Genomic DNA, 24,620 nt, shown 5'->3' with positions numbered 1-24,620 from the left:
TGCGCCGCACCTTTTTTTTCCCTTTACTCGTTTCTTCTTCTTCTTTCTTGAAGCCCTTCTTTCTTGTATTTCATTTTTTATACAGCCAAAAGGAAGCAATACATTACAGTAGAGTACATTATAATATATTACGATACAATATGATATGTTATGCTATGATATATAAAATGGTTTAAAGAATAGTCAATCAAGAAGACCATTTATTCATTCATTCATTTCTTCATTCATTCAATAAATCAATCAATCAATTAAAAAAACCCAACCCATTTTGACCTCTTATTTTTTCGTGATAATTTTGCCCTTTGCCCTGGCTTGATTGTCTTTGAACGCCGCCTGTTTTCTGTGATCAAATAAGATAAAATAAAATATAGAGTCCTTTTTATAACTTATTGCTTTGAACTCTTGACCCAGTTTTTTTTATTTTAAATTTGTATATAAATATATATAAATAAATGTATATATAAATACACACACGCTCATACATCCATAAACTCATATACAAGCACAAATACACACATAGATATTTATATATATATTTTATATATATATTATTTCCACTGGCTGTGCTTTCGAATTTACTTTTGGATTTTTACCTCTTTATATATTTCAATCTTATTTTTTTTATACCTCTTCTCCTTCTCCTTTCTTTCGCTTTCGTTTTCGCTTTCTCTCGCTTCTTGGTCGCTTTTGTGCCATTTTTCACTCCTTCCGAGAACTTGACAGCAAGACAGGGTTATGCTTGACGATTGAAGAACGTGTCCGGCTGTGCATCGTCCCCTTTTTTTCTTCTTCTTCCCTCCATTGTCCTCATCTCTTTCTCTCTTTCTCTCTTTCTCTCTTTTTCTCTCGCTTTCTCTTAATAATTTTGTTTTGTTTTGCTCATCTCATCGTCTTTTTGACTTTTTTTTTATATTATTATTATTATTACTACTTTTACTCTTACTACTCTAATAGTCTGATACCTCTTTATTATCTATTATTTTGTATATTTAAACCTTCCATTCTTGCTTCACGTTTTCTTATTTTTGTTTTATAAAAAAAATAAGAGAAAAGAAAAGAACTTATACATATCTCGAAAGGAACAACAACAAAAAAGCAAAAGCAAAAACAACAACAACAATAGCAACAAATATTTTCTTACAACAATCTACAAACCACTTTTTCCTGTCTATCTGTCTATCCATCTATTCTGAATTTAGAAATCTTACAATCCATCTCGATCCATCATCGCAATTCGCCATTTGATTGCTTCACAGATCTAATTCATGCTGCGCATCCTCGCCATCCTTTGCCTATTGTGTGCATCCACTCTCGGCCAAGACACTAGCGGATGCATGTCGCTGCAGTACTCCACAGCCTGCCCAGCCTTTTCTCAGTTCTATGTCGGTATTCCAGGCTTAGCTGAGCGGTATTCGTTCATGACAAACGTTACAGACGTCAAATCATTCGACGAAAGTCTATTGTCCTACGTCTACTCAACCGCAGACTATCTAGCCCCACTCCGGTGCACCAACAAAGCCTATATTACCAACATACCTTACGCGCGTTTCTCTATGACCCGTATATGTACAGAATTGATCCAAGACTCGGATTACTCGCTTCCATGCAACTACAAAAACAATCAAGCCCCTCCACCACTCTGCCAATCGACCTGCAACGACTACATGGACAGTGTATCTCGGATCACAAACGACACAACTCTCTGTCCAGATCAGGATCAACGCAACAACGCTCTTCTCAATCTTAAAACCCAGTGTCAGTATTGGCAGGGCTACAATGGAACCGGTAATTGTATCATGGGAGTAGCAAATGAACCCAATAATTGTGGTGAGTCCCGATCGTCATGCTATATATAATATAAATAAATATATATATATATATATAATCTTATGTGCATGTGGTTTCCAAAAGATCACTAAGTCAGGAAAGGGATACTGTAGGTTTTATGTACGATACCCTTAGTGCCTGTGCGTACTGCAAAGAAAACACCGATACATGCTGTAAATCAGTGAGCTCATGCAGCAAACTATCCAAGGGAGCCGTGGTAGGTATTTCTTTTGGATGTCTGATAGCAATAGCCACAGCAGGCGCTGCCTTCTTTTACCTATGCTACCGACGGAAACTCGTCCACAAGAACAAATTTTCGTTCAATACATACGTTCCCCCACCAAAGAACATCCCAAGTACCGAGAGCGACCCCAGCCCCGCTTACAGGGCAGTACCAGAAAGCAGTCAAAATATTGCTGCCTACCACGACGACGTTGTACACAGAGACATCGGTAATCGGGGTCCTGTAGTCGAAACCTCACCGTTTATGACGCATGAAGAGCTACAAGAAGAACAGCAACAAGCCTTGGCTCAGCAACATCACTATAACCAAAATCAACATCAACAACAACAACAAGAATTGGCTGTAGAAGAGCTTTATGAGGTTGTACACCCATACCCTCCTCAAATGGGCGATGAATTGGGGCTTCATGTGGCTGACATTGTGTGTTTGGCGATGCGGTTTGACGATGGCTGGGCACTTGGAGTCAATGTAACCACGGGTCTCAAGGGCGTCTTTCCAGTAGTCTGTATTGCACCCGCATCGGAGGAATTGCTGGAACGATTGCTCCATAGTTCGGAAATGACTGATACTATTAGTGAGCACGACTATGCAAGCAAAACGCTAATCGAAGACGAAGAAGATCTCGGAGCCCGAAGAACGAAATCCATCCGGGTACCACTGGCAATCAATATTCAACAAATCCGGGATGATTTGCAGCGATCGGTCAGCGTCAATTCTGGCACACGCCGGACGCCTCTCACCGCTCCATCTCCTCTGACAACACGCCCAGAACTCACAGACCATAGAACAATCCCGAGGCGAACGGCAAGCATGCGAGCTTCGTATGGATACCAAGAGGCTGAAAGTCCAACATCACCCAGCATGAATACCCCTTTCTTTAACGTATCATTACTCGCGAATCAAATTCCGAGGCAAACCCCTAACCAGAATATTCCACCAACTGTACCACAAGAGACGTATGAAATGCGTCGACAAGAGAATCGTGTGTCTAAACACGAACAGGAATTCAACGGCTCTAATACAACATGGACAGCAAGGCAGGTAGAAGGACAAAATAAATAAATAAATACATAAATAAATACATACATACATACATATATATATACATACATACATACATACGTACATACATACCTACATCAAATACATAAAGATACACAAATAGATACACAAAGTATGCTGGTGTCATTTAAACAAAGAAGAAAGAATGAGAAATAGAAATAGAAATAGAAATAGAAAGTCTGTCTCTCTCTCTCTCTCTCTCTCTCTGTGTGTGTGTGTGTATAGCTTGGCTACTTTATATGTATAAGTGTAGTCAAGATTTCTGCACAGAATAAATGCATAATGTACAAATGAACGGTTGCTTCTTATTTAGACAATTAAGCATCATTCGCATGCACACACACATACACACAAAAAGAATCATCTCTGCTATTATGTCTTGTTACAAAAAGGGGATCATAAAGAAGCACCTATTTATATTTATATATTAATGATTAAGAATCCGCTTTGGTTTCCTTGGTAACAAAATAAAAATAAAATGGTCAGCTCACTTGAGTATTGTAATTAGCTTCTTTTTTTAAACTTGCTTCACTATCAAAACTATTTCAGAAACGGAAAATTAAACGAATCAGACTTTACTTTTTGTGACTACAAGACTTGTCCAAAGACATTAGCTAATGAAGAGAATAAAAGGACAATTAAAGGTAACCAAATAAAAATAAAAGAAATGAATAGAAAAATATGCCTCTCTTTTGAATTACATAACATAACATTATAATATAATATTTTTACATTATTTTTATAATACAGCATATACATAAATTATAGTCTTTTCAAAGCCCAGCGTCTATGTAGGACAACACGCGTAAACTCAAAAGAGAAAAATAGAGAGAAATATATTTACTGCTACAGTGTGTATGATGTTCTACAATGTTATTTAAATATTATTATAAATATGTCGCTCTCTTAACATCAAGTCCTTAGCTATTGTAATAATTGGCCTCTTTTTTTCCTTTTCCCCTTCCCCTCTTTTTTTTTAATTGTTATTATTGTTCATTTTTAGTGCTCTTGCTTGCACAAGTTGAGGGGAAGGTACCTTGGTAATGAAACTATTATACCCGTCGAAGAGACAGAAAGTGAACAGAAGGGCAACAATTGCCTTGAAGACCCTTTTTATACCGACCAAGTACAAACACGACTTTTTACTTTTTCTAAAAAAGCAATTCCAAATCGTCTCAATCTCAAGTTTAAAGACTGGACCTGTCAAATCCCCATATTAAATCCCAGACGGGAGTTCATTTCAAAAAGTCCCGTGACCATTAAAATCATAAGTTTTCCTTTTGAATGCTCAAAGTTTCAGTTGCTTCTTGTTCTTGAAGAACTTGCTAACAACCTAACCTGTTCTTGTATACCCCCAATTTTTATTTTATTTTTTTATTTTCTTATTAATTACCTTTACCTTGACTTTTATTATTATTTTTTATTCTTTGCCTTTCTATTTTATTTTACAAACGAACCCACATCAATAAACGAAATCTCACAAGATTATGAAAGCACTGACAAAGACGATCAATGACACTTGCTTTGCTGATTCTTCTGCTGATTCCTCTTCTGAAGGTCCAAATAAGTTTTGGGCTCGACCTCAAGACAGCCCGGAACTCACCCTGAAAGAATATTCCGACAGTGGTAGTATTGGTGTCGTATTTGGTCATGAAGATGGTATTACTCTTTTTCTTTTCTTCTCTTCTCATGCTTCTCATTCTTCTTCTTTTTTCTTTATTTTTCGTCTTTTTCCTTTCGTTTTCTTTTTAATTTTATATCTTTATATCTTTATAATATTTCTTATCTCTCTTTATGGCTCCTCTATTATACTTTTTTTCTTTTCAAAAAAAAATGGGGTAATGAAAGGGGTAGAAAAGAATTAAAGTGGAATCACCATAGAGAGGGATGATTGGTACAAACTGGTCTTTAAACTGTAAACGAATAAATTGATCAATATAATATATACACAAACTACATACACACGGCACACGGCACACGACACACACACAATATGTGTATAATATATATAAATATACTGTGTTTAAAGAAGAATTGCAATCAAAGGAAAAAGAAATAACCTTTTTTTTCTATTATTATTTTATTAATTTATTTAAAATTTCTGTGTGTATGTGTGTGGATACAAAAATATTCTAGAAAATTCAGCCTATTCGTATCCCATCGAACCATCATGCGTTACCAACCAAAGTCAGACATCTCGCTCTAGACGCCGTCACCACAGTCATCAATCGACAGCACATCCTGTCACTGCCTTGCGTGCCAATGGAAGGCCTCAACATATTGACTCTAAAAGGCACCAGACAAAGATGCTTCTGGTCTCATTAATTGAGTCATTTTGTCGTAGCTATGGCGACACCCCTGAAGCCAATCACAAAGTGTTTTTTCTTATTTGCCAAACATTAAGCTCATTTGGGATCATTGATTCCGAATTTGTCGACGAGGTGGCTTCTGCCCGCTCCTCCTACAATCGATCGTTTCAGAATCTGTTTTACACTGTTGTCCAACGTGTACGCAAACAGGACTACTGGCTAGAGGACCAGCAACGAATGATCACACAGACCCCTTGGCTAGATCTAAATAATAATCGACAGCCTAATGGATCCGAAAACAACAGCCCGTCATTCTTGTTTGGTCAATCACCCCAAACCAACAAAGAAACAGCAAAAGAAAAAGAAGAAGAAGATATTTCATCGTCCCTTGAGAGCAAATCTACCCATCGTTCAGATCTACTCTTCAATCTAAGCATTCAAAATTCACGCTACAGAAACGATTTCATCGAAGTATCCATGTTGGGAAAAGGAGGATTCGCAAGCGCATGGAGAGCACGTAATAAACTTGATGACATTGAGTATGCTGTCAAGAAGATCCGCTTGGGGAAGGATCTTGATGACGATGGTATCAATCCCTACGAGAGAATTTTTCGAGAAAGCAAGAATTTAGCGCGACTTGAACACCATAACGTGGTTCGTTATTATTCGTCCTGGCTAGAATACACACCAGCAGATACTCCTATCACTTCGAGTGATGAAGGATCATGTGATGAATTTGGGTATACTAGTAGCAGACAGGGCTCAGAATCCTCTGATAGCGAGGACTCTCAAGCAAGCATATTCAATGGGCAGGATCCCACATTTGATGATTCCACACCAACATTCTCTCCCGTAAAACCCTCCTATGAAGATATGTCCCAAATTGATTTTGTCCAAGACTACCAAGAGGTCGATCAATTAGAACGCCGTGGCGAAGATAGTGCCAATTTATCCAACAGACCGACAACAGAATATGTTCCAGAAACCTATTCTCCAGGCCCATCTAATTTGTCTCCAAACCCATTCAGTAAATATGGACAAGTTTGTAGCGGTAGTGGAGGAGCAGAAGAAGGGCCAGGAGGACCAGGAAGCGTAAGAAGAGAATCCCGACAGAGAAAGAAATCTACATCAGAAGAAAGCTTTGGGGCAGGCTGGACATTGTTTATTCAGATGCAACTCTGTCCAAGTAAGCATGCTTTGGATTTATGTTTACTTTTATTTGGACCGGCACTAAATGTGTTTTTACATATTTTGCTTGGCTTCAATTAGCCACTCTGCACGAATACATTCGATTCCGTAACAAGAAGTATAGCGAGACCAATAGAGACCAGACAGACAGTGGACGCAACATCGAAATCTTCTCGCAGATTCTAGAAGGCGCAGCTTATATTCATGGTCAGGGTCTAATCCATCGCGATCTCAAACCAAGCAATATATTCCTGGGTATGCCGACCTATGGAGAACACAGACGCCACCACATACGCTCCAGCAGCACTCATGAGCATGGATTTTCGTATGATTCCGTTCTTTCGGTCTCAGGTTTGCGAGAATGTATGTGGGAGGAAGCCTGGGTACCAAAGATCGGTGATTTTGGTTTAGCTTCGGCCGTGATTCATGATTCAGATAACGGCTATGAGAAGAACTATTCGCTTTCCATGCCGCAGTCATTTTATAGTCATCTCGAGAACCACAACCACAACAGCAACAACAACAAAAATATCAACAATATCAACAACGACCTGAGTAGATCCGCTGAACCGGCCGGTCTCAGCACAAGTCTAGACTCATCTGATGTTCAAACGATTTTCAAGAAACGACCACGTCTTCATCGTATGCGTACAAGTGGGGTTGGAACGCGTACAGTAAGTTTATCAGTAAAGAAATATAAATATAAATATATATATATTTATATATAATATGACTCACTTTAAATGTTGTACAGTATGCCTCTCCCGAACAATTAGCACATCCTCCTCAAGCTTACGACGAAAAGTCTGATATTTACTCATTGGGTATAATATTCTTTGAACTTTGCCAGCCGTTTGTAACAGCAATGGAACGCGCTGATGCGATCGATCATCTAAAGAAAGGTATTTTTCCAGAAGGATTTGTCGAAAAACACCCAAAGGAGGCAAGTACACACAAATAAAATAAAAGAATTGTAATGTATTGTATATGCGAGTATATGTTTGACGTTGATTGACACCAAATATCTGAACTGTTAGTCTGCAATCATTTTATGGATGATGGATGATAAGCCTGCCAACAGACCTTCGGCTATGCAACTATTGGAATTCGAATTGTTTGCCGTATCCACTGTAAGGGACACAAATGAATAGCATTCCGTGTTACACCACCTTAGCTTTATTAAAAATTATTGGGTCTGACCTTTTCATTGGTATTTTATTTATTCTTATTCTTTGTAGGACATGTATACTAATTTACAGGCTCAATTGCAAGCAAAGTCTTATGCACTTGACACCAGAAACCGAGAGATGGCTCTTCTTCGTGATGAAATGGAACGGATTGAACGTGAGAAACAGAAAGAGATGAGTATAATGCAGCGCCGCTTGGAAGAGCTTCAACGCCAGCTCGATCATGTTCAATTAAAAGACGACAAGAAGCGTCATTTGGATGAGGAGTGTACAGATGATTCTCATGAATCAAAGAAGATTGAGCGAGTACTCGAAGAGAGAGGTAAAGCCACGATTGTTCAATCTTACTCAACCAAACTAGCTACCCGTACAAAATCTACCCCAGTTACCCATTGATAGTATATTTTTTCTATTTTTTCTTCTTTTCTTTCGAATCGTTCTTCTACTACCTCTCCTATTTAAACCCTCCCCATTCTGTACATACGTCTCTTTTCAATTGGTTTTTTTAAAATCTTGCCTGAAATCAAAGCAAGTGTTGCAACTACGTCTTACCATTTTACCAATCTATCATTTTCACACCCTTTTCCTCTTTATATTCGCAATATTTGATTCATTGCATTTGAAGTAGTATAACAATAAATAAGTAAATAAAATTCATGTAAATCAAAGAAATAATAATAATAATAATAATCAAATGACAATTGGCACTAAAGAAGAAAAGGCAGCAAAAAAAAAGAAGGGGGAAAAAAAGAAGGGGATGGGACTATATTCGGTTGTGATTGGTATACATATAGAAAGGGCATTCCAATGAACAAACTCACACAAGCCTGATGATAGATAAAGGTTAGACTAGTCGGCTGTATTGATGAGTGGACGGATGATATAATTGTGTATTCAGGCTGAGTAAGTTAATTCTGGTATATTTCTTGATCCAAAGAAGTATTTTCTCCTGTTGTATATTATTCTACTTAAGTTTTTTTTTTCTGACTGAATAGTACAATGATATTGAAATCATTGTTAGATGAAATATCAGTAATAGTAAGAGCGGTAGTAGGAACAGTAACGGTAATTATAACGGCAACTATGACAGCCACTTTAGTCCTTGGAGCACAATTGATGACAATCTTTGTTAAGATTTTATTCTTCTTTCTTTTAATGAAAGCATGCACAGTTAATATGAAACCTTTAATTTGATAAGATATACTTCTTTTAGGTGTAGACAACGTTTTTCTTCGCCTATTTTTTATAATGTACGCATTGATCATCGGCACTCTTAATAAAGCGAATTATAAAGCTTATAACAATAATGATCTAACTTTAAAGAGTCTTTTACAATGAGTGTTTATTTATATATATGTATGTATTATTTGAACTTTTAACGCCGTGAGTTTGTCTTTACAACATGATGTCGATGAATACCTCCATTTTCTGTACGTCCATCTGTACAAACTTCAATATTTTCTACCCATTGAGAGTCTAAACATTTCTGGGCAGTCCACCGTGTTGTAGGGTTGGGATCAAACATACCATACATACAATCCTTCTCCTTATCAGTACATTTGCTCAAAGGAGTCCAAGACTGAGTTGACCGCTGTTCCAAATATTCCATAAACTTCTCGTCTGTATCAGATGCTTCTAAGAATGGCATACGTCTGTAAAGTAGGCAATGCCATGTAACAGCTGCACTCCAGATGTCGAATGCACGACCATCATAACCCAGGTTGTCGTTTTCTGCGCGGGCAAATAGTTCGGGTGGCCAATATGGTGCAGATCCACAGTGGCCGTGGGACAGATGGGTTGTTTTGTGAAAGCACGATTGGAAAACATCTGCAACACCAAAGTCGGTGATCTTGAGAACACCTTCTGAGGTCATTACCAGGTTTTCCGGTTTGATATCTCGATGCGCAACCCCACAGCTGTGCATGTGAGCGAGGCCTTTGAGAAGTTGTTTGAATAAACAGTCAATTTCATTGTCATTAAGCTCATAATCTTGCATGACTGTAAAAACATCGCCTCCTGAGCACTAGGAACAATAAACGATTAAATACGATTAGTAAACATATCTTACATATATATATACAAAAAGCCTTAAAAAATTATAAAAACATACATATTCCATAACTGAACACCACCTGCCTTTGTGGTCTTTCAAGAGATCAAACATTTCTACAATGTGAGGATGGCGCAGGGCTTTGCTGATACAAAACTCGCTTGTCATACGTTTGTGATACGATTTTTCTGTTTCGTCCCGATCCCGCTTTCGAAACGCCTTGACGGCAACAATCACCTTTCCTTTTTTTGATTTGGACTTGCTGCTGTGGCGGGCCTGTTCGGGAGAGATCCACGCAGGTCTATCGGGCAGCTCGAGGAGTCGGATTGTTGCGGTTGCTCCTGAACCTATCACTCTGCCTTTTCGGTGGTCAATATACTTTTCGTGGAGCATCAATGGTTGAGTGCGACTTTCGATGGCTTGTGGTTCAAGATTGGACTTTTCTTTTTCAAATGCCCATACACTGCGACTCCGCTTGGAAGTTTCTGGCTGTTGTTCCTGAATATGATTTCGCTGGTTTTGTGAGAGAGCTCTTCTTGATTCGCTGGGAATGTCATAATCGTTTTCTGTTTCAGCTGAAGACGCGGGAGAGACGGGAGTCAAAGGTGATGTAGGAGTACTCGGTAGAGACGATGGATCTTGTGCAGATGGTTGAATGGAGTAGGCTGAATCAGGATGCAAAGAGATAATGTCGGTGGGAATAGGCTTCTTTTGCTGCAATTGTGGTTGTGGTTGTGGTTGTGGCTGTGGTTGCTGTCCAACTGCCAAAGCTGCCACAATGGAGGCCATTACAGCAGCCGTAGCTACTGTGGGGGATTCTGATACCTCAGTTTGGTCAGATAATACAGAGGATGTTGATCCAGAAGAAATACTACGCATTGAGAAGCTTGTGAGACGTTTTCCAATGACAGATACTAGATCTGGCGGGGCGTTTGGATTCTGTTGGTCGTTGGCTTGACTGAAGAGGTCTCTGAAGCTCTTCTTTTTTCTTGCTAGAGATTTGATTTCTTTTGATTCAGGAGGAGAAAGGGTGATGGCCGGTTGTACCTGCAAATGAGGGTTGAGACTATAGAGATCTTGTTTAAGCATTCATTGTGCATGTTTATTGATTTTAAATAATACTTGCGATAATTCAGCCGATTCCATTATTTGAATAAAGATGTAGAGAAGTATATTATTTTTTTGTTGGAAGAGGTTGTATATTAATATTATTTCGTACAAAATATATTATAGAATTATGTGTGTGTATGTGTGATTTTGTATACGTATATTTATCAATTTATTGATTTATTAATATATTAATATATACAAGTATATATGTCAATGTATTGGTAGCTATATTTTTTTAATAGAAAGAAAGAAAGATGTAGAGTGGATAATAAGATGGATAAACTTTATGCTTAAAGATAGACATAAGAAAGAAAAAAAAAAAGGGGGGGGGGGGGTCTAGGGTAAAATAAGCAAGTTGGCTCCTGCCAAATAAAATGATCCACGAGAGAGCACTCGCCTCTACTTTTGATACCTCTTTTAGACTATGACCTTCATTTTGTGGATATATATTCTCTCCGTTGAAAAATAAAAAAAAAATAAAAAAAAATAAGAAGGATAATAGTAATATTGTTTCTTAAAAAGACTATAATATAATATATATAGATGTTTGTGTTTATATAGACATGATAATGGTGGTTATTCACAGGGAAATACGTCAATTACTCAAAGAGATCTGGGTATTTTTGACCATATTCAACCACCTTGTCAACAAGCTTAAGGTCTATAACAAGTAACTCGTTTTATTAGATATAGTCCAGACACAAATTATAATATTTATACAATATTCATAGCCATAATATAAAGAAAAAAACGAAATGAAATATAGAAACATAGAGATCTTATATATATATATATACATATTTCTTTTGTTCCTTGTACTTACCAATATTCTCTCCCAAATTAATTGAACTGAATTCAGTAAATGTAAAGTCCTTTTCAACTCTACCAATAAGCTCAACATATGAAGTTCCCCATGTAGTATCCTATTTTAAATAATCCACTTATTAAAAAAAAAAGGGACCTTTGAGGTCTAAAGCTCATCCACAAACCCTGTTGGTCTTTATAATAATCTGTCCACCGTCTGATGATTCAACAAGTGCACTTTCTCCAGTAAACTAAATTCCAACTTAAGTTTAATTGCGCAGTTCTGTAATTTTCAAACACACATAATGCAATCAAATAGATCTTACCGACACCACCTTTCCTGTTAAGCGAACAGTTTTATCAATGTACTTTTGTCTGAGGCCAGAATTAATGCGGGGTGTTGGCTTTTCCATTTCGATCGATCAAGTGTATATATATATGTGTGTGTGTGTGTCTATATATGTATATACGACGCGTGAACTAAGAAAATAGAGAAACTGTCAGCGCGTACCGATTATATCTAACGCGCCTGGATTGAGCACCGAAGATGATTGATGACATGAAGAGCTGTCACAGCACGGTCTTTTTTTTTCTCCACTTCTTTGGTTCTTTAGTCGGGAATCTAAAATAAAATAAAAAAAAGCCTAATACCCCCTCATTTTGATCGATCCCAACATGGCAGCACAGCAACAGCAGCAACATCCCAACAAACTTGCTTTTGTGGAGGGAGTTACATACATCTTCAAGTCATGGACCGCTCTCAAATTGGCAGTTGAACAGGATTGGGGAGGTGTTGAATCTGCCGAGAAAAGAGATTGGATGATTCAACTGATGGTCGATTACTTTGACAAAAGTAAGTCTGGACATTGACCTTATTTTTCGATTTTCTTTTTTGGTAAAGTCGATATTTAACCAAAAAATTTAGACGGGAAAAAGGTTGAGGTGGATGAAATTGAAGATATCTTGATTCAAATCATGTCAGACGAGTTCCAAACGTTGTTAGAGGATGATTCTGCGTACCTGGTATGTGCATACATACATAATAAATTTATTGACAGATCAGAAAACACTGGTGTACTTATGCAAGAATAATCCCTAGATCGCCAAACATCTTGTTTTGATCTTCAACCAATGTATCACTGGTAACTTTACTGAGGTGGTTAAGCTCAGAGAGAAATTCCAGTCCCAGAACCAGGCATCTGCCTCAAGTTTTGTGAAGCAAGGAGAAGAGGATTCTGACGTGGATGAAGATGACGATGAAGATGAAGAGGATGAGGTAAATTATATAGATTTATTGGTACAAGGCATATGTGCAATATACTGATGAAAGAGAACGGTTTATAACGTATAGGATCAAGACATGGAGCCAAGGGCACCAAAAGAGCCTGAACAACCTGATGAAGATGGCTGGCTCACTGTTCGCCACAAATAAACTTGTACAAATTCTTAGAATAAATAATAATAATAATAGTAATGATAGTAATAGTAATGATAATAATGGTAATAATTTTGTGTGAAAGAGAGAGAGAGAAATGAATTTGATGTGTTTGTATGTATGTGTTGTATAAAAAAAAGTAGATCTAATGCAAAAACATGGACAATATTTATGTATATATAAATGTCTTATGCTCTTGATCTTTTAGCCTTCTGATCGGCCTTGAAAGAAGCCTGAATTTCGTTGGCAATGTTCTCCAATTCAAGCTGATCCTCCTTGGGGAGCAATACCTGCTTAGGCTCTTCCTCAACCTTGGGAGCTTCAGCCTTGGCCTTTTTCTTGGTAGCCGGCTTCTCGGTCTTTGTTCCCTTTACTGCCTTTTCTGTCTTTCCTGCCTTTTCTGCGTTCTTTGTCTTCTTTGCCTTACTATCCGCTGATTTGTTATTGGCCTGTACACCAGTCAAAATATCTGTCAAATCAACATCCTCATCGGCCTCCTTGGAGATCTTTTGCTTCTTCTTTGGCTTTTCTTCCTCTTCTTCTTCCTCTTCGCCTTCCTTGACGACCTTTTCATTAACACTCTTCCACGATGCGCCCTCGCCGTGCTTAATTACGCGCTCAACACGCTCTTGATCCTATAATCCAAGTAAACGTCAATAAACAAAAATCGAAAAATAATAATTAAAGGTACTGCATAATATTACCTTCTTTCCCAATGCAGGATAACCTCTAAACTGTTCAATAGGGAGAACAGTCAAAACCTTGGGAACTACAATATTATATACACGTGTGAGATCTCGACCAGTCCAATTTTTTTTCATGTATTTTTTTTTTGTTACCTGTCCAGCATTTGAAATGCCACCAAGAGTATTTGGCTTGCTTCTTTTTTTCTTTCTTGTTCTTGCGGAAAAGCTCTCCTACACGCAACGATTTTGCTGGAATGACTCGATTGCATGATTTACAGACAGATAGTTGGGTTTCTGCGTACTCAACGCAGTAGGTAATAATAGGTCCTGATGATGTTGAATCGGCCATGATGTTGGTAATTTTTATAGAAATATTTTTTTTTATAAAGGTGATTAGCAAAAGAGGGGTTCCACTTTTTTGCTATAGGCAGCTGACAGAGGAAAAGAGGTCACAGCCAACAGGCTTTTTCTGAGTTAATTTAGATGTCCAAAAGAACCAAAAAAGGATATACTTTTTTTATATAGAATTTTTACTCTAAAATTAGGGTTTTTTTTTAAAAAAATATGTGTATATATGTATATATATATATTTGCATATATTTGAGCTGTTTGCCGTGAGTACCTAAAGAATTAGACTGTTAATCATGGAACCTATGTTAGTTATTGGATTAATAACCTTTTATATAACATATGTAATTTTTTTGTTTTAACTATTGATATCAAGTTTCATGATTTAAAGATAGTTAGTACATTTGATAAATCGTCATATATTCAGTTGTTGCTCCCATCAAACTGCTACCTTACGATGTTTTTTGGTGGTGTGGACATGCTTTTGATGATTCGTTTAGTTAAACAGTCTAAATAAAAAGTACCCTTTTTTAGATATTAAATAGGGCACCAGAGCTTGGATCAATTACTGCTTCACGAAAAGATGCTTGCAGTAGACTAGATGACTTACTTTGAACTTATGGTTCCTTCTTTTCAACTTGTGTAAAATCTGCAAAAGACCAGAAAAAATTTGTAGATCGAGAGCAATCCTTCTTTTGATAGACTACAAAAAAAAGGGAAAGGTTTTCCGTCAGTCGACAGTAGTAGACTTAAGAAAAGCGTAATTTGCCTGTTGCATTTATCGCTACAATAAACCTTGGTACAATATAGGTCTTGAAGCAGTAATTCCTTTTTCTCTCAATATTTTTTGTTGTTGTTTCGGTATGCATCTACAAAAAGGAGTTTGCTTAGTCTAATATATTCTTTTAAAAAAATTATTATCATGGCTCCAATTATTTCTGACAATCGTTTCATGTAATATATAAAGTGTCTAATTTTAGACCGAGATCCTGCACGGCTACTAATATCTTCAGTGTATGCTCCTCTAAATGAAGTACATCTTTTTAAAAAAAGATATTTGATTGTCATTTTTAGATATATGTGTGTGTGTATTCACTAACAAAGATTTGTTACAGATTACTCAATACAATATGCATATCTATTAAAGATAGTTATATGATATATTCTGGGGTTAGGATAAAGAGTTGATTGGCTTATAATATGTTTATAATTGAATATAATGGTTTATTCCAATTTTGTACATGCTGGTTCTTATAAATATAATCTTAGGGATGTATTTAGAAGAAGGCCCTGAAGTATAATTTCAGCTATAATACAAAGTGTCAATTCGTATGATTAATACAATTGGCTCGTTAATAAATGTCATAAGCAAAATAAAGAACATGGATATCTTGCTTTTAGCCAAACTTCTTCTTTTTCTTAAAAAAATACAGTTGGGGATTTTCTTTAATAGCTTGTATTTTGGATCCAATTGATCTTCAAGGTATTCAGTATAAACAAGTGCTTCAAAGTAGCTTATATATATATATATATTGTAGCTATTTAACCATCACTCAATTGTAATGATTTGATATAATGACAGTTGGTTTTTATTTTTAGCTATTGTAACTTTGGTTGAGTATGCAATATTCAATTCAAGGTCCAAACTAAATGCATTCGACTGATCTGTTTAAACATATAAATTCCACACGTCTTTAGCTTTCCAGAAAACATACTATATTTGGTCTACTTTTAATCTTTCACTTTTGAGTTTTGAGTTTTGAATAATGAAAGCAAAGAGTAAATTGATTTAAAAATGTGCCAAGAATACTACTGATAGTATGATAATTAAAAGTATAAGCATTTACTATATATATTTTCCTCTTCTTTTTCACTATAATTTCTTCCCTCTGAAAACAAATTTTTGGAACAAGTATTGAAATTGAAAACAAATACGGGATGTACAAAGACCAACTTATCAGATTTCCAACCGTCCCGATACTTTCGTATCCTTACTGGATAATAACAATAATAATAACAATAATAATAATAATAATAGTATTATTCTTATTATTCGACTCTATCGGCACAATTTGGAGTAAGGAATGGTACCCCCAAGTAAGAAACAAAAATCTCTGTCAGGCCGAGGTAAGCTACTCCACAGTAGAGTCGCTATACCTGTAGTTTTATATATATATAAAAGCAGAAACTTTAATTAATAATCCTGCGTTATGTGTGGTATGCGATATCATATATACACCACCATTATTATTTTTAATATCATTACCTGAATTATCTTTTCGCTCTACTGGTTTGCAAGCGTCTGAATGGAACATCCAAAAATGACCATTGTTGCATGATCTTAGACACGGACTACATGGAGACACAACATGGTACCCTACCACATTTCCGCTAAAAAGAAATAAAAAAATAAAAATAAAAATGTACATAGAAAGTAAATATAGATCTCGGATTGGATACAATTGACTTACCATCCAAGGCATGCTACATCACGAATGCGACAATGGCATGTACGAGTAAGATAATCCTTTTCTAAAAGCTGTATACTAAACAAAATTAGGCGTGTATGTGATTATCCCAAGTTATTACCCTTGTCCAGGAGTATCAGTGCTGAAAAGTTCAATACGAGTATCTGCCAAGAGAATTGCTTTCATGCTCCTTGCGCAAATATGGCTCGTGCAGTATCTACAAGTTAATTGGTATACTGGCTTGAACGGCATAATTGAAGCCTGGGAGCGTCTATCAATATTATGCTGACGATGCACATGTTGAATTGGCTGGCTATGGTTTGCTTGTTGAACTTGTTGAACTTGTTGAACTTGTTGAACTTGTTGAAACGGTTGTTGCTCGGTGGGTATGTGTACTTGTTGCTCTTGCAGCCGACTAGATAGCTGTTCTAGTCTCTGCCTTTGACGTTGAGCCTGGCGTTCTAAAAGCTCTTGGGCCCTCTCCCGTCTACGACTGTCTTCTTGAGAGCTATTAATTTGACCTTGATTATGAGCATCTGACATTGTCTCCTGTAAGTGTGATTGATCTAAAGGTGGTGTATTTTGGTATTGATCTTGATGTCTTTGATGTTGCGTTAAGCGAATAGAGGCCCCGCCAACTTCTTGAGATTGAGATCCATACTCCAATGGCGGCTGGTCTGCTTGTGTTTGGTTCAGTTGTAGCTGTTCTGTACTTATTTGATCCCGAGAATTGTCTTGATTCTCAACGCTGTATTCCTGTAGTCGCTCTTGTCGCTCACGCTGTTGTTGTGTTCTTAATAGCTGTTGCTCCAATGCCTGTCTATGCTGTAGCTGGATCCGCCGTTGGTTAAGAAGCTGAGTTTGTTCATCCTGTAGCCGTTGTAGTGTTTGTTCTGCAGTCTGTGTCATCTGGTGAAGTTGTCCTGTGTGTATGAGCTGTAAATCCTGTTGTTGTTGGTTTTGTTCTTGATCTTGGTTCTGGATAGTTAACTGGAACAGTTGATTAGAACGTTCTCTCTCTTGTGTTTCTTGATTGAATTGCTGTGTAAGCTGTTGCAATTCAAGCGAGCGTCGACGTCGTTCTTGTAGGTCTTGCTGTAATCTATGTTGCTCAATATCTTGCTGCTGTTGAAGCTGTGTCTGTTGACTTGCCAATTCTCGCTGTTGCTGTTGTTGAATCTGGGCTCGGTTTTGTTCTGCAGCGTCTCGTAACTGCTGGTGTTGTTGTGAGTGTCTTTCTGCTAGGACTTGTTGCTGTAGTCTATGCTCCTGAAGCTGTTCGACAAATAACCGTTCGTTGAGATGATGTATAGTTGCTTGACTTGTCCAAGTTTGGCGTGCTGATGTAGTGCTCGATCTTGAAGGAAGCGGGAGTGGTGAACGATGTGCTAGTCGACTGCGTGGGATATCTCCAGCCAGAGGAAACAAAGAACGACGTTCGATTATTGATTGCGGTTGGTCTCTTAAGAGCGATTCTTCCGTCGGCGTTTGTGTTGGATTATTCTGAGAGCTGCGTTCGGCAGAATTCATTTTTTTTAAGATTATATATACTATATATATATATATATATATAGTATATGTGAGCGAGTGAGCAAGTGAGTGAGTGATTAAACGAGCGAGTGGTTATTTTTATATATAATAATACTAATACTAATAATATTGAAAACTTTGAAGAAGAATAGGATTTCAAATAAATTTATAAAAAGGAAAAATGCTTGAAAGAGAGTGGAATCCAAGACGTTAAAATACAACTATATATATAATTCATTAAGATAATTAACACACAAACACAACATCTAGTATACTTCGGAGATATGTGAAATAAATCGTATATATCAAAACATTATATATATATAGGAGTTTAATACGTTATTTTACTTGGATTATATATAAAGATGTTCTTATTCTAGCTTGCAACAGTATCCAGGAACGTACTGGTATCATCGGAAAGATATATATGGATTTTTGTGTGTGTGCATACAGATAAATTTCCATAAGAAAGACCCAATATCCAAAATAGCGGATTATTCCGAAAAAAATAAATAAGCAAACTTCATCCCTTGTGACAATTTGTATGGAGTCGTAGTGTATAAATTCTACGAGAAAATTAAGAGAGGTTCTTTTTTTTCTCTTTAATAAAATAAATAAATAAATAAATAAAATAAGTAAGTAAATAAATAAATACAAGTATCTGACAAGGGAAAATGCGATATAAAAGAGAGAAATAAATAAAAAGGTAAAGAGGTAAAGAGGTAAAGAGATAGACAGCCTGCTATAATAAATCATTTGAAGGATTTAGAAAAAACTAGATTAAGAAAAATATATATCTAATTATATATATATTTAAAGACATTTGATTTAGTGAGGTTAAGGAGGTGATAATATGCGACAGATCTTTGGAGCGAAAGAAATAATATAGAAAGAAAGAAAAAAAAGGAGATTTGTAAGAGGAGAAAATGTTGTAACAGCAAAAAAGGGATATAAAGAAGGGGTGATTATGAAGTGATGTTGTTGAATCAATATTAGTGTTCTTCTTTCGGTGGTGTTTGTCGGTGATTAGGTGGATAATCCATGTCGTAGGACTCCTTGGAGAAAATTAACGGTGGTTTTGAATGTGGGTCAACCAGCGTTGCGGCTGAGGCGAATGTAAAAACAGAGCCTGGTGTGGTAGGCCTTGAAGATGTTTTCTCTAGCCGTAACAGACTGCTGGTTTTTGTGCGAATTCGAGGGGGTTCTGTGACAGAAACATGCTTTACGGGCGGTGGTGCATCGCCTTGTTCGGTGTACATTGAGTAATTTGAATAGCTAGATTCCCGATTCTGTCTGTCGTCTTCTTCTTCTTCCTTTACTTCTGCAACTATCTCAATATTGGAGTTCTCTGCATTGATTGGAAAATATAGGCCGGTTCCAGACATTGTTCTTGGCCAGAGCCAGAAGAGAGGTTGTGGGCCAAGTACTGAGCGTAAGTTGTTCATTACACCATAATCGTATGGATATTTAACCTTTTTGCACATAAAAAATCAAGCAATGGATTATTGAGTCAATGTATTGGATTTGATTAGACACCTATAATTATTCTTACATTTTGGATTTTTCCCATTCGCTTCATCGTCAATGTCTTTCCTTTTTCCCAGCCCTCGATTGTTGTAGTGTTTGTGGTGACACAATATACATGGTAGCCTCCTAAGATGCCGACACAAATGATCACTAAGGCGGCCATTATCATGTTGATAGACAAGAATGTAGCTTCAGTGGCTGACGGGCGGATTTGAGACTGTAGTTTTGGCAGATTAGAAACATATTGAAAAAAAAAACACACAACAACAGCACAAATTTTCTTTGTAGGATGTGCTACTTACTGTGTGTAATTCTTCTACGATTTGAGCAAGCCTATTACTAAGTAGTGCGAATAGATAGATTGATCCAATCTCTACATAGACTAAGAATCTTAAAAAGTGGCCGTAATTTTCGAATCCTACGCAGCTGTTGATCCATGGACAGTGGTGATCCATTTTTAATACACATCTGTTGCAAGTGCTACAGTGATGCGCGCGCGGTGGTTTGAAATTATTACAGGTTTTACAGAAGCGTGCGGTGTGAGTCGATCGTTTAACCTCGAAATGTGTATTCTGATCGGGCATCTGAAAATAATAACAGAATAGAATATTAGTTTCCAAAAGAGAGAATTGAAATTGGCATTTACCCAGTTGGGAGGGACGGTGCCAGGATCAGTGGTACAGGTGAGTGCATAATTGATATATATAAATATGATGAAAACGTTGAATGGAGCGAGAACAAAAAAGGTGTGAGCTACGGCACCGCCTAGAGAGTTCCAGAGAACGAATATTTGTGAAGTGTAGGCGACAAAGGCAATAAGTATTGAGACGAATACGACAATCAGTTGTCCCTGCCACTCTTGTTTTCTCATGGCTTGTGATATGAAAGGCGAGAGAAAGATGGCGGGGGATGGACGAAGGTTTATAGTTTAAATAGAAATAGCAATTAGGGGCTCGAAAGGGCTGCTTTGCGTGTGTGCAAGTAAATGTGGTTCTGTTGTTCGAGGAGATTCAAGGGAAAACAGATGATTTCTTGGATTGACTTTGGTCTTCTTATTTTATGTTTTGGTAATAAGGCTGGTGGTGTTCAAGGTCTAGGTGTGTTGGTGAATGGAGATCGCGACTTTGAAATCACAACGAAGTTTCGTAAAAGAAAAAATCTGTCAAAATAAGAGCTGTGTTGGTATTAAAGAAAAAAGTAAAAAAGAAAGAAGAAGAAGAAGAAGAAAAAGAAATATAGAGAGCAAAAGAGAGAAGAGTGGGTTATTCCATATAGGCGGGTCTTCTATTTCGAATGAAGAGACAAAAAAGCTTCCTAGTTAATGATCGTGGTCCAGTTAAACTGTACAACTTCAATTTCCTGAATTCAACCTCAAGGCTCGTGTTAAAGTCCGAATAAAACTAGTACCGTCCCTGCCGAACCATCTCTTCTATCCCCCCTTTTTTTTCCCTTGCTGCCTTTTCATCGCATATATAGATAGAGTAGAAGCATCACTTCATTCACTGCATTTTCTTATTAAATCTGAGATCAGCCCCATTCGCAGCATTAGGCATATACATAAGCTGCGTCATCAAACACTTCTTTGACAGCAATTTCCGGGAGACACATTTGTCTACCGAGATCCGCGATCCGCTTAGTAACACCTAGGAATTATTAGCGTAGGTCTTTTTTATTTTTTTTATATATATATATATATATATATTTCTTTGTCTGGTTTTCTTTATCGGCTATCAGCTGTATAAAGATCATGGAAATGTTCTAGTGTGCACAGACTGGAAGTAAATGGTAACTCTCTTTAGAGATTAAATAAATACAATCTTAAACAACATAAGGGTAGAATGATCTGATTTGTTTCAATTTCAATTTTCAATTTTCAATTTAATTTAAAAATAAAAATAAATAGACAATATATATTACGGGTAAATACCAAAGCCCATGACCGTGCCTGTCTTGCTTAATTGTCAGCTCATTTTCCTATCATGTCATGAAATACATTATCTTTCTTTCTTTTTCATTGAAATATTTGAAAAAGGATTCTCTCTTTTGCTTTAAACATTCTTATAGTATTCTGATTATAAAGTGCCTTTTCTTTTAAATAGAAAAAGAAACTTCTTGGTGGATACAGCAGATAATATGGTTATTACTATAAATATTCACGAGATGATCGCTCAATTATTTGTAAGATTCCTTTAATGTCAAGCTTGAGGATGTTCACAAATACATAAATGGCCGAAGCACTTAATTACTAAGCTGGTAAAGACACACAGAATTGATTGGAAGCACAAAAAATCACAAATCTTTTTTTTCTTCAAAAAAGGGATCTTGGCACAAAGTCAGAATAGCACAAGAATCGTTTCTAGTCTGTGCACAATACGTTTTTTTATTATTATTAATTATTCGATCATCAATAAATACATTCACAACTGATTTGTTCTCTTTATAAATATGCTGTAGCTCTTTTACTTTAGCACAAATATCAATCATCAGCTAAAGACACTAGCCCTTTGTTTCTTCATAAAATATATAAAGTGTACTCTCACGCTCAAGAAACACAGAAAAAGAAATCTCAGAAGCTGGTGTGATTGATATTTCTCTAAGTATCACACAATTAGTGTATAAAATGTAAGCGTAAAATATTTCTTGTATATCGAACCTTGAATAAGGTGTACATACATAGCACTTTGTAAACTAGCTGAGAAATGGTGTAAATTTATTTGGTGGCTACTACATGTAAGGGTTGCTTATCTTGTGATGTACAGTGCTCTACTTCAACGAGCAGGAAAAAAAAATTAAGGCAAGGGAACTTGGTAAAGAAAGAGACTGCAGGTGTACTCGCTTGTCCCCTTACTTGATATTTTACTCAGTGTCGTTGAGGAGCTTTGCAAAATATAAAGGGCGGCATTGAAAGAGACCAGTTGGCTGACAACGACAGTTTCATTAAGTATAAAAGGCTGGTTTTCAGAATAAGGTGCCTTATTAATTTATATATATATTTAGTCTTCTTTTTCATTTGTGAGAATATAGAGTTCCTTTAGACACCTGAAATCCTGTCGTTAATTGTGTAAAAAAAAAAAGAAAAAAAAGAGAATTGAAAGAGTTTGATTGGAAGTATTCTCTCAAAAATGTATATATTTATTAGTGAATGAAAAAGTTTATTTGTAATTTGTGAATAATTGTTGAAAATATAATCCATCAATTTGAATCCTATAATTAGAAAGGGTGATATCTCTTTATCCCGTACATATTATTTCAAGCTAGACAGTTTGATATAGGAATAAATAATAATATTAAAAAGATCATTAATAGCCAAGATTCTGCACATTGAAAGGCATTCAGTGGTATGTAGAATGTCTGCAAAATGAGCTTCTCTACAAAAAGGTATCTTTGTCTTTGCTACCATAACATGTGAAGTGCCTGATTAATCAACATTTTTATCAATCTATTTATTTATCTATGTTCTCACAAGCAATTTTTCATAATCTATAATGATTCTGTACCCATTCATTCAACACGGAATATATATAGATACATATATATATATCAGAAGCTCTTGGTAATGCTAGCAGAATGAAATTTGAAGATCAATCTAAAGAAGTATTGGCTTATGATGTAAGATGCGATCCTAGGGATCATTGGTACCTTGAAATGTCATATGATCTGATCCGACCAAGACTACCCCTATAAAAAAAAGGCAATCTTGTTATGAAACTGTCAAGGAAGTTTAGGTACTCTGGGCATATACAAATTACTAATAACACCGTCTTTTTGCTTTGGAAAGACGGTACATGCCTTCCATCGTTTTGTATCGTGTTCTAAGAATTGAATAGCCACATACATCTACCGCACTAAATTATAGCAAACACAAATACTTAAATACCAGCTAATAAAATACAAACCTTCTGGTACTGGTTGAGTACTTAACACGCCGGCTGATTGCTATCACACTACCTCAATTTTTATTCAAACAAGACTATCAATGCACTTACTCTTCAACGTGGTTTTGATCTAGATATTTTGTGTTGATTAATCACTGGGAAAAAAAGGCAATGTATCGACTTTACTTTTGTCTAAAGTTATGAAACCTGTCTGGTCCAGACTTTTGATCACACCAAAAGTAAAGTATTATACTAAAAGGCGCCTCCGGATAGTGTGGCTTTAATCAAGCCTATCTTGATTTTTATTTTATTTATCAAGATCAAGTATAGGGAGAAGCGATGAATACTTTTCTAGCCCGATTCTTCGGGACCATGTATCATTGCCAAAAAAGAAACTGGCTTCTTATTGACTAAAAGAAGAACAAAATGATAACAAGAAAAAGAAAAACAAAATACGGAAAATTCTTACAGCAACAAGAAGCTGTTAGTAAAGGAATGGATGATGTGATATTTCAGTTTTCATAAAACTAGTACTTAGGTCCCTTGATGATATGTCCCTTATCTTAATAAACTCGCATAGGAGCCAGTTTGGCAGCTAGAACCGTCTTGGATTACAAACTCTTCCTCCTACTCAGATGAGGGGGTCTTTCTTTTAACCAGAGAAGGAAGTTCTGGGCCAAGTGTCCACGTATTGGACTTGTTTTACAGCGCCATTAATTGAACATCACAAGCCCGAACTCTCCCGCTCAGAAACAATTTCCAAACCATCACGTCTTAATTTATTTTATTTTTGTTACTTTGTTTCAGGCGTCGTAATTTGTTTGATATACATATCGGCCACTCATATTTCTAACATTCATTGTTGTAATTAGCTATGAATCTGAATTCAATAAGTCAAATTGAACATTTAAATTGGTCATTTACTCAAATGACATTCATTAGCCTACTAAGATCTTTGCAGTGATTTTTG

General features: G+C 36.5%; 8 protein-coding genes across 8 annotated transcripts; 3 read left to right on the top strand and 5 right to left on the bottom strand.

The window, feature by feature from the left end:
* Positions 1–669: 669 nt before the first annotated feature.
* On the top strand, positions 670–3,157 carry PHYBLDRAFT_79647 (hypothetical protein). Its single transcript, XM_018443486.1, has 2 exons — positions 670–1,827; positions 1,941–3,157. The coding sequence occupies exons 1-2, from the start codon at positions 1,266–1,268 to the stop codon at positions 3,131–3,133; spliced, it is 1,755 nt and encodes a 584-aa protein (XP_018284086.1). The 5' UTR covers positions 670–1,265; the 3' UTR covers positions 3,134–3,157.
* Positions 3,158–3,611: 454 nt separating this feature from the next.
* PHYBLDRAFT_69889 (hypothetical protein) lies at positions 3,612–7,591 on the top strand (the record flags this gene model as incomplete). Its single annotated transcript, XM_018442180.1, has 7 exons — positions 3,612–3,633; positions 3,902–3,924; positions 4,137–4,259; positions 4,618–4,792; positions 5,270–6,628; positions 6,712–7,304; positions 7,385–7,591. 7 exons carry the CDS (start codon positions 3,612–3,614, stop codon positions 7,589–7,591), a joined length of 2,502 nt encoding a protein of 833 aa, XP_018284085.1.
* Positions 7,592–9,261: 1,670 nt separating this feature from the next.
* On the bottom strand, positions 9,262–10,101 carry PHYBLDRAFT_100399 (hypothetical protein; the record flags this gene model as incomplete). Its single annotated transcript, XM_018427583.1, has 2 exons — positions 9,262–9,840; positions 9,928–10,101. Coding segments are annotated over 2 exons (753 nt in total), but the record flags the coding sequence as incomplete, so codon positions are not given.
* Positions 10,102–11,490: 1,389 nt separating this feature from the next.
* PHYBLDRAFT_189403 (hypothetical protein) lies at positions 11,491–12,275 on the bottom strand. Its single transcript, XM_018439657.1, has 4 exons — positions 12,108–12,275; positions 11,967–12,032; positions 11,801–11,900; positions 11,491–11,638 (listed from the first exon to the last, which is right to left on the bottom strand). Exons 1-4 carry the CDS (start codon positions 12,192–12,194, stop codon positions 11,577–11,579), a joined length of 315 nt encoding a protein of 104 aa, XP_018284083.1. The 5' UTR covers positions 12,195–12,275; the 3' UTR covers positions 11,491–11,576.
* Positions 12,276–12,456: 181 nt separating this feature from the next.
* On the top strand, positions 12,457–13,268 carry PHYBLDRAFT_189402 (hypothetical protein; the record flags this gene model as incomplete). Its single annotated transcript, XM_018439656.1, has 4 exons — positions 12,457–12,634; positions 12,707–12,804; positions 12,881–13,057; positions 13,133–13,268. 4 exons carry the CDS (start codon positions 12,457–12,459, stop codon positions 13,211–13,213), a joined length of 534 nt encoding a protein of 177 aa, XP_018284082.1. The 3' UTR covers positions 13,214–13,268.
* A 136-nt stretch (positions 13,269–13,404) lies between these two features.
* PHYBLDRAFT_69884 (hypothetical protein) lies at positions 13,405–14,251 on the bottom strand (the record flags this gene model as incomplete). Its single annotated transcript, XM_018442179.1, has 3 exons — positions 13,405–13,851; positions 13,921–13,985; positions 14,056–14,251. 3 exons carry the CDS (start codon positions 14,249–14,251, stop codon positions 13,405–13,407), a joined length of 708 nt encoding a protein of 235 aa, XP_018284081.1.
* A 2,012-nt stretch (positions 14,252–16,263) lies between these two features.
* PHYBLDRAFT_128705 (hypothetical protein) lies at positions 16,264–17,240 on the bottom strand. Its single transcript, XM_018429233.1, has 4 exons — positions 16,840–17,240; positions 16,722–16,796; positions 16,517–16,641; positions 16,264–16,407 (listed from the first exon to the last, which is right to left on the bottom strand). Exons 1-4 carry the CDS (start codon positions 16,968–16,970, stop codon positions 16,310–16,312), a joined length of 429 nt encoding a protein of 142 aa, XP_018284080.1. The 5' UTR covers positions 16,971–17,240; the 3' UTR covers positions 16,264–16,309.
* Positions 17,241–19,600: 2,360 nt separating this feature from the next.
* Positions 19,601–20,622, bottom strand: PHYBLDRAFT_101073 (hypothetical protein; the record flags this gene model as incomplete). The annotated part of the gene is made up of 4 exons (XM_018427621.1): positions 19,601–19,720; positions 19,801–19,992; positions 20,078–20,359; positions 20,422–20,622. Coding segments are annotated over 4 exons (795 nt in total), but the record flags the coding sequence as incomplete, so codon positions are not given.
* Positions 20,623–24,620: the final 3,998 nt, after the last annotated feature.

The sequence above is a fragment of the Phycomyces blakesleeanus genome (assembly GCF_001638985.1).
Source record: "Phycomyces blakesleeanus NRRL 1555(-) unplaced genomic scaffold PHYBLscaffold_39, whole genome shotgun sequence".
NCBI lineage: Eukaryota > Fungi > Mucoromycota > Mucoromycetes > Mucorales > Phycomycetaceae > Phycomyces > Phycomyces blakesleeanus.
Note: the sequence above shows the minus strand (reverse complement) of the source record. Positions and strands in the feature narration are given on the sequence as shown.